A 12,046-nucleotide genomic window follows, 5' to 3' on the forward strand; every position below is an offset into this window, starting at 1 on the left:
TAAAAGGTGCTCTATTGGATTGAGATCTGGTGACTGGAGGCCATTTGAGTTTAGTGAACTTAAAGCAATGTTCAAGAAACCAGTTTAAAATGATTTGAGCTTCGTGACATGAAGCGTTATCCTGCTGGAAGTAGCCATCAGAAGATGGGTACACTGTGGTCATAAAGGGATGGACATGGTCAGCAATAATACTCAGGTATTGTTGCACGAAGGCTCAAGCTCAATTGGAAATAAGGTGTCAAAGTGTTTTTAGAAAATATCCCCGACACCATTACAACACCAACCTGATCCATTGATACAAGTCAGGACTGATCCATGCTTTCATGATGTTTACACCAAATTCTGACCCTACCATCTAAATGTCGCAGAAGAAATCGAGAATCATCAGTTCAGACAGTTTTTTCCAGTCTTCTATTGTCCAATTTTGCAAAATATAGCCTCAGTTTCCTGTTCTTAGCTGACAGGAGTGGCATCTGGTGTGGTCTTCTGCTGCTGTAGCCCATCTGCTTCAAGGTTCGACGTGTTGTGCGTTCAGCGATGCTCTTCTGTTGTAACAAGTTGGTTATTTGAGTTACTGTTGCCTTTCTATCAGCTCGAACCAGTCTAGCCATTCTCCTCTAAACTATCAACAAAGCATTTTTGCCAACAGAACTGCCGCTCACAGGATATTTTCTCTTTTACGGACCATTCTCTACAAACCCTACAGATGTTTGAGTGAAAATCCCAGTAGATCAGCAGTTTTTGAAATACTCAGACCAACACGTCTGGCACCAACAACAATGCCACATTCAAAGTCACCTTAAATCACCTTTCTCTTATTTGTCATATTTTTCATCTTGTAAATTTTTTCCTAAATACCTTTCCTTGTGATTCCATCTGGTGAAGCTGATGGCACAGAAATTATGCTTGTCAAAGGCAGCAGTCACTGTTTTGAAACTATAATGCAGCTTTAATTTTTCATGAAATGGATTTGAATCTGTAATTGATTGAAAACACCTCCATGTTGTGTATTAGGGACCATTTTCAATGTCAAAGCCCGATGCGAGAATGTTTTTGAGCGACGGTGGTTACTCATCTCTGAGCGACAGGGTAATCCCCTCTAACTGAGCCAAAATGAGGAACCCTATACAAACTGCCTTAGTTAATCTACCGGGTTTCCAGTCAGTATTCAGGCTCAGCTGATCCTGTGGCTTTAGAGGTGGATGTGTGAATCACACACTGTCTGTGAGACGTGTGTGGGACGGGGGCCTGACTGAGGGTGGTCTGCTTCCCAAAGGTTTGTTTGTAAAGGGAAAAAATAAGGGGCTTCATATTGTTCATGCTCATGGAGCATAAAGGAACAATGTGAATACGCTTTTGTACAGATTCCAAGATTTAGATTCAAGTTCAAAGCCACCTAGAACAGGTAACAGATTTATGAAGAATCTAGAATGCCACTCAGATGCCTGAAAAGAGTTGAATTGTTTGGATGCTGTGTATCAGCTGGATGGTGTGGGTTCAGACATTGGCAGATCATCCTGGCTGCTACTGGTGGAAGCACAAAGAACATTCCACAGCTGTGAGTCAGAGAGCAGGGGTCACTGATTCAGCCCCATCCGAGCACTGGGGCCTTTTGATTCAAGGACCTTTCCCATGTTACACACATAGACAGATACACTCACAAAACACCATTACAATCTTTGAACACAAAGAGGTGCTTGGGATGTGCCAAGAACATCAGTCAGACTAACGGGGCGATGAGATGCCCATCCTTCACTGAACACAATAACTGACCGCCAGGCAGATAAAAGGATAGAAGATTGAATACCTGGTCTGAACACTTCATATTCATGTTCTTCTGAAGTTCTGACCTACTGTGCTGTCTTGCTGACTGTTGACAATAACCCACCTTGGCAAGTCGGTGTAGCTTTTCACACAGTCAAGGAAAGCAAGGCACCTGATCAAACTCGGTTCTGCGCTCCCATGGATCCTCAATAGGAGAGCGTTATGTCATGAAATAATATTATTCTGCCACTCCTACGTTGAGCGATCAGGTTCGGTCTAGCTCATACAAAGGAAAACAGGTTTCTGGTGTGAGAACGATCCGAGAACATTCAGGGTGGCACGTATTGTGGCAAAGCTGTTATAATTACCTCCACATTTTTGTCAGATTCAGCTCAGGACATCCTGACAGGGGCTTGTGGGGTCTGAAATCCATACTCAGCGGATACAGCAGTGATGGTATGGATGAGGATGATATCAAAACTGTCATGAAAATCATGAAAATAATGAATAAAAAGCAAATCAAACCAAGCATGATAATGAGCTCCACAGGATGGGAACTTTATGTATGTGTGCGTATCTTTTTGGTACTGGTGGATCCGTCACAGTCTGTCGAACATGGAAAAAAAAGCGTTTTTTTTTGTTTTGTTCCTAATTTGGAGGAGGGTGACAGTGGGTGACCAGAAACACCAATAAACACTCATTTTCTTGCTCAAATACCTCCATTCATGCATACCTTTTGCTACTGGTGGGTCTGTGTTAGTCTGTCGAACACAGAAAAAAGTAGGGCCGGGTATTGACGCAAATTTCACGATTCAATTCAGTTGACCCTTTGCAAAGACTACTGTTGCTACGTTCAACAAGCCATGGACTCTTACACCACACATCATGTTCTCACGCAGTGAAAAATACATTGCGGAGCAAAGAAGACACTGACAACGTGCCGACCGACAAGACAGAGCAGGACAGTGTTTCTCAAAAGCATCATAAGCCTAAGTAGATCGTAGAACCATTGGCATTAATGGTCTCTGTGATCAACTTAGCTCACGATGCTTTTGAGAAACACAGCCCAGGCTACTTTTGGTATGAAGCAAAGTCTCAGCTTTCAAATTTTGTCATTTTTTAAAGAAATTTAAACAATAAATACAGTTTCGTGACAAATAGTTGTAGTGCCAGTTCAAGTGGCACGTAAACCAATAGGAATGAACATCAGAAGTTATGTGCGAAAAGACATCAATACACACCATTTTTTAAAGGTGCCCTCGAATGAAAAATTGAATATATCTTGGCATAGTTAAATAACAAGAGTTCAGTACATGGAAATGACATACAGTGAGTCTCAAACTCCATTGTTTCCTCCTTCTTATATAAATCTCATTTGTTTAAAAGACTCCGAAGAACAGGCGAATCTCAACATAACACCGACTGTTACGTAACAGTCTGTGTGTACGCCCCCAATATTTGCATATGCCAGCCCACGTTTCCAACATTATAAAAGGCATTAGACAAGGGCAGCCAGTATTAACGTCTGGATGTGCACAACCAAATCATCAGACTAGGTAAGCAAGCAAGAACAATAGCGAAAAATGGCAGATGGAGCAATAATAACTGACATGATCCATGATAACATGATATTTTTAGTGATATTTGTAAACTGTCTTTCTAAATGTTTTGTTAGCATGTTGCTAATGTACTGTTAAATGTGGTTAAAGTTACCATCGGTTATTACTGTATTCACGGAGACAAGAGAGCCGTCGCTATTTTCATTTTTAAACACTTGCAGTCTGTATAATGCATAAACACAACTTCATTCTTTATAAATCTCTCCAACAGCGTAGCATTACCCGTTAGCCACGGAGCGCTATCAAACTCATTCAAAATCAGAAGTAAACAATATAACAGTATACAATACTCACATAATCCGCCGCATGCATGCCGCATGCATGACGAACACTTTGTAAAGATCCATTTTGAGGGTTTGTGTAAACTTTGTTAAGGCACTGTTCAAGGCAAGTGCGAGCTCCGTGGGCGGAGAGCACAGGGATTTAAAGGGGCCGCAGCATAAAATCGGCGCGTTTATAATGATGCCCCAAAATAGGCAGTTAAAAAATTTATTTAAAAAAATCGATGGGGTATTTTGAGCTGAAACTTCACAGACACATTCAGGGGACACCTTAGACTTATATTACATCTTTTAAAAACATAATCTAGGGCACCTTTAAGTACAAGTCCACCAACGTTCATCTACTAATTTTCCTGTCTGCTTTGTTTGTTGGACAAAATGGCAGAATCTGAGTTATGATTGGTCAGATCGCCTGTCAGTCAAACTCAAACAGTGAATTGCGATGTCTATTCAATTCAATTCAATATCGATTCATTTGGATATATCATCTATAGGTACACATCCTCCGGGTGCTTTTCGCCTTCTGTTTTATAAATACTATGAATTTGGACATACTACTCAGCTCACATACTGTTTTTCGCCAACTAAGCATATTCGGACACAGTGCCATTCTCTTGCTCAAATACTTCTAGTCTACAATTCAGAGTGGGATCACTGTTAGTCTCGCACAGGACGGCAGAAGGTCTGGACACTATCGCGGCTTTCATTGGCCAAGGACCGCCCAAGAGGACGTTTGACTGACCAATCACAGTTCGTTTGGTTCCGAGTCATGTTTAAGGGACGTGAAAATGTAAAGTTGATATCCCTACAATAACAGTGTGCATCTAATAAATTATTCATTCAAGAACGTTATACAAGTTTACTGCAACAATGGAGCCGCGAACTTAACATACTTTTGACGTTTAGTTGATCCTGGTAAGCGCTCATTGCCACAGTTGTAAACACAATGGCATTCTTCTTCTACAAGGAGGTTTGGCATCACGGCATTTGTTTCCAGGCAGACCATTAAAGGGTTAGTTCACCCAAAATGAAAATTCTGTCATTAATTACTCACCTTCATGCCATTCCACACCCGTAAGACCTTTGTTAATCTTCGGAACACAAATTAAGATATTTTAGTTGAAATCCGATGGCTCCATGAGGCCTGCATAAGGAGCAATGACATTTCCTCTCTCAAGATCCATAAAGGTATTAAAAACACATCTAAATCAGTTAATGTGAGTACAGTGGCTCAATATTAATATTATAAAGCGACAAGAATATTTTTGGTGCGCCAAAAACAACAAAATAACGACTTTTATAGTGATGGCCGATTTCAAAACACTGCTTCAAGAAGCTTTGGAGCATAATGAATCAGCGTGTCGAATCATTCACAAAAGATTCATAACACTCCGAAGCTTCCTGAAGCACTCTACTCACATGAACTGATTTAGATGTGTTTTTAGTACCTTTATGGATCTTGAGAGAGGAAATGTCATTGCTCCCTATGCAGGCCTCACGGAGCCATCGGATTTAAACTAAAATATCTTAATTTGTGTTCCGAAGATTAACAAAGGTCTTACGGGTGTGGAACGGCATAAGGGTAAGCCTAATAAATGACAGAATTTTCATTTTTGGGTGAACTAACCCTTTAAAGAACGCGACACACGCGTCTCCCGGACATCCTGTAGAATTCAACAAACCAGATGATGACTTCGAAACTCCTGAAGTGTTTCCAGATAAGTGTGATATATGCAGCAGACGTTCAGCCATTGGTCCGTGGGCGTGCCGTCTGAAACTGAGACTCGATCACTGTAGAGTAACACAGTGCCATGGTTTGTTTTGAATTCGACTCTCTGTAGAGCCTGGGAGGAGAGCGTTTTGGGAAAGAGGTCATACCACCGAGTACATTTATCAGCCAGGGAACATGAAGGAAAGCACCCAGGGATTTCCAAGTGACTCAACAGGCAGACCTCCCACTTGTAACAGCCCCCTTATGGCACAGGGGCTTGTATTTCATGTAAGGCGCACCACACAGTAATAATTACATGGGACAAAATGATCTGAAGCAGAGTTTTATTACTCAGCAGAGCTTACACCATTTTCATCAAATCTTACCCTCAAAAAAGACAGAAAAAGGGTGAGGTACACAGTAGGGGGTATCAAAACCAACTCTTCATTCTGTTTTAAAGTGACATACAGGTCTGTTTCTAGTAATCACACATGTTATAGTCTTATGTTTTGTGGTAGATAGGCCTACTATAAAAGCACAATGCTGTAATATGTCCTAGGTCTCTGTCATTAACCCTGCTAGTAACACAGGAAACTGCTGGGAATAAAAGCCAACGGCGGCCCATTATACATCTGCATGTCTATGGGAACAGCATTATTCGTCAGCAGTAACGACAGAGATACGGCCCTGATATCGAGTATACACCTGGCACAAATACTATGGCTACAGCTCCGACAATCCCAAGTCAACACAGTGGCAGTATTGAAACACCTCCGAGGCAGTCATTTCAAAGGCTTTTCCTGCTTTATTTAAAATAAAATGCTGTTAAATATTGCAGAAAATCGGAAGTCAAAATAAATGGATTGTCTGATTCAGAGGAGACCGTTTCAGAGCGTGCGTTATTTTCCCACGCCTGACCTCTAGTGGTGAAAGTTATCATTCAATCATTAAAAAAAAGGAATTGAAGTTTAATTTGATAAGTAATAATAATAATATTAATAATAAACACCACCGCCTCTTCTTACTTTCAGACAAAAAATATTTTTCATAAAGACCTTGTCTATCTCGGGTGCCATTTTGGGCTTTGGCTAAGGTGAGAACATGCTTGCTACTTTACATGTAGGATGTTTTTCTTTTTAAGGGTTGTGGCGAGGCGGCAGAGTGCTGGTGGGAGAGGACGCGGATTTCAGTTTCTAATGCTTTCCAGAACCTCGGCTCCACAGGTGGAGAATCTTCAGTAGCTCTCACTTCCCGCTTTTAACGCACTTCAAAGGTCTCGTTAGGTCCGCAGCAGCAGGGGGGCTCCAGGGATCCCAACAACTCCACCACCTTAACGGCCTGTTTAGATGGAGAGCCCTGCTGACAGCCCCGGTTCCCCATCTAAAAAATTATAGTCCTGTTTTACAAGAGGGCCAGGAGGGGGGAGGATAAATCTCTCTGGTCCTGGAAGTAGGTTTAATGAGCGCAGGCACACCATCAGCTCCGCTCGCTCCTGCGTTCGCATAGGGGTCACGCGCACCGCATTTTGTTCATATTCAAACACTCACTCATTTAAAGATAAAGATATCTATTTGGGAAAATAAAAAGTGGTCTTTTTGAAGCAAAATAAAACTTTTTTGTGCTTGTAATTGGATGCAAACAATAATAATAATAAAAGAAAAGTAAATCAGAGGACTATAGCTCTAATACATCATATGATGAGTGACTGATAAATTAAAACATGCACAATCTGTTAGCTAGAAGAGCTTCGCTTTCTTCTTCATGTCGTTGCGCTTCCAAAGAGGAAGTCTGTCAAACTCGTGGATCTCCATCCCAAAAATGTCAAAGAATGTCTCGGGAGCCAAGTGGCGCTGGATATAAATGAGGAGAGAAAAAATATAAAGTCATCAGGCATGCGGTCAGCTATGGACAACAAAGAAGGAAAACCTTTTCCCCTCCCCTATTCAATATTTCTATACAACGATGATGATAAATAGGTTACTCATTTAATTTTAATCATATAAAAATAATAGGCGAATTATACATTAAATATATATAATAAATATTAATAATTTGTATCATTATTTCAATATATTATTATTGTTATTTTATTCTACAGAACAAATGAAGGCATTTTGAATATATTTGAAATCGCAGGTTGTTTACCTCCAGTCTCGTCCTGTCCACATCCTTCGGGAGCTTAGTACGCCCTCTGTTGGTGACAGTGAGCATTTCATATGGGTACACCTTTACAAAAGGAGGGATTGTGTTGTTATGGAGAATGCTATGCGAGGCATTTGCCAAACACAATGAATCGCTGAAAGCAAATGGTTGAGGGAATAATGCACGGTCATTACATTCTAATAGGGTACACAAACACCAACTCTTGCCAAAATACAACACTGCAGCACACGTTGCAAGTGAGAAAGTGGGGCATGCAATGGAATATGCGCGAGCCTTGTGTGTGAGAGAGTGTGAGCATGTATTTCCAAAGCAGAAAGTTTGGGTTTCTCAATATAGAAAATAAGTGCTGGATATGACAGAGAGTAATATAGTGCTTTAGTGCAAAATAGATACAGTTGGCAACACAAATTAAGCTGGGGGTGTGGTGTAGTGTGTCCTAGTTATCCCATTCTAGAAACGCTTTTTTTTTTTTTTTTTTTGAGGTTTCTGTGTTTTTGGCATTAAAGGTGATAGAGAGGATTTTTTCGTCGACTGAGAATCCTAAGACTGTTACTGAGTTTTTGAAATGAGCGCATGCGTAAGAACAGCCCCCCTCCTTCACAGCTCACTTCAAAGGAACGCCTCCCAAAACTTGTGCACGAGTATTTGAACACGAGTGTTTACCACCGGCATTCGCTGTGTCGTGTTTTTTGGATTCATTATGTCGGACTCACCGCGGGTAACTCATAATCTGCAGTTGTTACTCCTGTCTCCTGACAAAAACATTGCATGCAGCGCCTGTGGAGTGTGGAAAGTTACTGGAGCGCGCAGCTGCGCACGTCTCTCACAAGGAACGTCATGGCAGTGATTAACAAGCCAGAAGGCCAATCATCGCGTAAACGATTGGCTGATGTTTTTAAAGGATTAGTTCACTTTTAAATATACTTTTCCTGATAAATTGACTCACCCCCATGTCATCCAAGATGTTCATGCCTTTCTTTCGTCAGTCGAAAAGAAATGAAGGTTTTTGAGGAAAACATTCCAGGATTTTTCTCCATATAGTGCATTTCAATGGCTACCAACAGGTTGAAGGTCAAAATTACAGTTTCAGTGCAGCTTCAAGAGCTTTAAACGATACCAGATGAGTAATAAGGGTCTAATCTAGCGAATCGATTGGTCATTTTCGAAAAAAATACAACCGTTTATGCTTTATAAACAAAATATCCCCTTGAACGTACTTTCCGCTTCCGCATTCTTCATAACGCTTACGCTGAATGTCCTACGCCTTCCCTATTCAACTTACGGAAAAAAACTAAACTGGCGCCGCATTCGTTCCGTAAGTAGAATAGGGAAGGCGTAGGATATTCAGCGTAAGCGTTATGAAGAATGCGGAAGCGGAAAGTACGTTCAAGGCGATATTTTGTTTATAAAGCATAAACGGTTGTATTTTTTCCGAAAATGACCGATCGATTCGCTAGATTAGACCCTTATTACTCATCTGGTATCGTTTAAAGCCCTTGAAGCTGCACTGAAACTGCAGTTTGGACCTTCAATCTCTTGGTAGCCATTGAAATGCACTATATGGAGAAAAATCCTGGAATGTTTTCCTCAAAAACCTTCATTTCTTTTTGACTGACGAAAGAAAGACATGAACATCTTGGATGACATGGGGGTGAGTCAATTTATCAGGAAAAGTATATTTAAAAGTGAACTAATCCTTTAAGGCCCTACCTCGTGCACAGATGATGTATATTAATATTATTCCTTTCAGTGCACCTAATAAATAGTCTTTTATCAGTTAGTAAAGACAGTTTCAAGTAATATTGCAAAAATGTATAAAACAAAACATCCTCTTTAGCACCTTTAATAATGGTAGCAGACATCACACTGCATATTTAAAGCTGCAGTATGCAACTTTTGGCGCTCTAGCGGTTAATAAACAGAACTGCATGCTTCTTGCGGAAGAACATAGTAGCCGGAGCTACTTCTCTATGTTTATGTCTACGAAGAGTCACGCAGGTACTGTGCTCCTCCGCTGTGGTACGACTCAAAAAAGACAAAATACTGTTTGCAAAATGGATTCATAATGCTTGTTATATAATGTTTGTAAATTTTGAACACAAAAAAGTTACAGACTGCAGCTTTAAAATAAGTAAATAGTAGGCCTAATAAGTAAATGTCAGAATACTCTGCTAAAAAACAGTCTAAGCTTGTTTGATGGTCTTAGCTGATCTCCCAGCTTTGTGGGCTGGTTTTATAAGTTTTTATACGTAAAAACCAGCTTGGCCACACTGGGAGACCAGCTTAAAACAGTTGAGACCCGCAAACCACCTCAGGCTTCTTTCTTTCCAGCTTTTACTAGGCGTTATGCATGCTGGTGCTCAAAAAACATATGCGTATTTGTATATTTTATGCATATTTGGTACTCAAGAAACATTTCTTTAGTATTAATGTTGAAAACGGTTGCGCTGCTTAATTTTCATATGGAAACTGGGATACTTTTTTTTTTTTCAGGATTCTCTGATGAATAGAAAGTTCAACAACATTTATTGTTAATAATTTTTTGTCATTTTTGATCAGTTTAATGCAACCTGAATAAAAGTATTAATTTACTTTTTTTCTGTAGTGTAATTCATATTTTAACTGTTAGATAAGCTAAAATGACTAATATTTGGTGTAGATTCATACAGTCAGTGTCATATATTAGTCTGGGGGTAAAAACCAGCAAAATTTACTTATTTTATTTATAATACAATATGCAAATTCATCTCTGCTGCAGACATTATATGAAATTCAGCAAATGTCCAGGACTTTTCTTTATGTAAAGTGCAATTAAACAAACATTGGAGTGTTTTTCCTGTCCAAAAATAAAATAAAAAAAGCTAAATCTGTTGAATATTTATTTTCCCCAACGAAATGAATGGGTAACTACGGTCACAGCTTTGCCAACTGTATGTACGGGAAGGAATTATAATGCTGTTAATGCAGCACTCCTACGGACAGTTAACAGTCTGCAATCATGCCGGTTATTGTTTCTTATATTGCTGCTGGGAAAGCATATTAAGTTCTAATCTATTTAATCTTGCCAGTAACTATTAGTTCGGTCCTAAGAGAATCAGGCTTCTGGGTAACTACAGCAACCACTTTAACAAAATATTACCATATGCAACTGTGAAGCCTTACTAACAAGAACCAGGAGTTCAAAATGGCTGAATGATTTTGAAACTCTAGTATGTATTGCTAAAACAGAGTATGTAATGACATAATTTCATAGCATATGGATGTAATGCTAGTTTCGTTCCACACGCTGACCAATATAAGTCAGTCCTCCTGACTGATGAATAATCTTGGTTTTGGGAGAGGGGGGTGATTATTTATTCAACACAGAGAAGCATTTAGAGATGGAAGAGAGAAGAGAAACATAGTTATTTGAAAATATTTGGGATACTTGCTTTATATTCCAACATATTAGGCATAGACATTCCCCTGTCCATTCTTGTAATGGAATCTTGTGCATCTTGGGTGGGCTACAGAACAAAACACATACACGTGATGCCAATGATAAGAAAAGAAAGCAGAAACTGTTTTCAAAAATTCAGAACCTTGGGAAATAGTCTGGATCTAATTCCTAACAGCTATTGCTCTGTGTCAAGTTCTCTCGTGGGAGGTGGAAACTCAACTATCCATGTGACGTGTTCTTAAGGGCGGGTGGGGGGGGGCATTTAACGTATCAAACTCTTGACTGTGCTCTTGTCTTTCCCCGTGGCCATGGCTCAAACTCAGACACAAGCATAGCAATGAGGGCATGAGTGCCATTCCGGTTACATGTAGCATGATTTGACTTCCATATGTGTATGACTGCTGATGCACATGCTCAGTAAACACTGCATGTCAGCCACATACCTTGAAATCTGTATGAATCAGAAAGAGACAAAATTCCCAAATATTACTTTATTATTAGAATAGCCTTTTTTCAGTTTTTAGATGAATTTTCAGTATTAGAAACATTGCGATTTACCTCTTTGTCCTCCACACACGTCCCCATAACTGTTATACTGAGAGAGTTCTGTAGACTGAGGCTGGAAGCACAGACAAAAGAAACTTATTCAAGATGCACTTTAGTTTAAGTTACACTGGCCCATTTGGCCTAATTTATTTTACATGCTCAAGTGTTCCAAAACAGGGCACTGCAGAAATAAGTCACTGATATTTCACACACTTTATGTGTATAATTTTTTTTAATGAAGGAAGCATTATTTGAAAAATTAAGACCTGAAAGAAGACTCTTACTGTATGCTCACCAAGGCAGCATTTATTTGATCAAAAATACAGTAAAAATAATAATGTTGTGAAATATTTTTACAATTTAAGATAACTATTTTCTATTTAAATATATTCTAAAATGCAATTCCTGTGATGGTAAAGCTTTCAGCCTTTCAGTATTCTCCAGTCTCACATGATCCTTCAGAAATCATTCTAATGTGCGGTCTTCGTTTGGGAAGTACACTTAGGGTCTTCGGGGTCTCCAC

At 39.7% G+C, this 12,046-nt stretch overlaps 1 protein-coding gene across 49 annotated transcripts in view; it reads right to left on the bottom strand.

Moving 5' to 3' along the window:
- Nucleotides 1–5,702: 5,702 nt before the first annotated feature.
- The window catches only part of ablim1b (actin binding LIM protein 1b), a 112,813-nt gene continuing 106,469 nt past the window's right edge, over nucleotides 5,703–12,046 (bottom strand). For 46 of the 49 annotated variants that reach the window (XM_048171473.1, XM_048171483.1, XM_048171475.1 and 43 more), the window contains 5 exons: nucleotides 11,536–11,596; nucleotides 11,421–11,428; nucleotides 10,970–11,044; nucleotides 7,521–7,601; nucleotides 5,703–7,225 (listed from right to left, as the gene is read on the bottom strand). In XM_048171473.1, coding sequence (XP_048027430.1) covers nucleotides 7,112–7,225; nucleotides 7,521–7,601; nucleotides 10,970–11,044; nucleotides 11,421–11,428; nucleotides 11,536–11,596 — 339 coding nt within the window. In that variant the 3' untranslated portion in view covers nucleotides 5,703–7,111. The remainder of the gene's footprint in view (nucleotides 7,226–7,520; nucleotides 7,602–10,969; nucleotides 11,045–11,420; nucleotides 11,429–11,535; nucleotides 11,597–12,046) is intronic. The other 3 variants (XM_048171494.1, XM_048171507.1, XM_048171482.1) reach the window with 3 other exon arrangements.

The sequence above is a fragment of the Megalobrama amblycephala genome, linkage group LG20, assembly GCF_018812025.1.
Source record: "Megalobrama amblycephala isolate DHTTF-2021 linkage group LG20, ASM1881202v1, whole genome shotgun sequence".
Lineage (NCBI taxonomy): Eukaryota > Metazoa > Chordata > Actinopteri > Cypriniformes > Xenocyprididae > Megalobrama > Megalobrama amblycephala.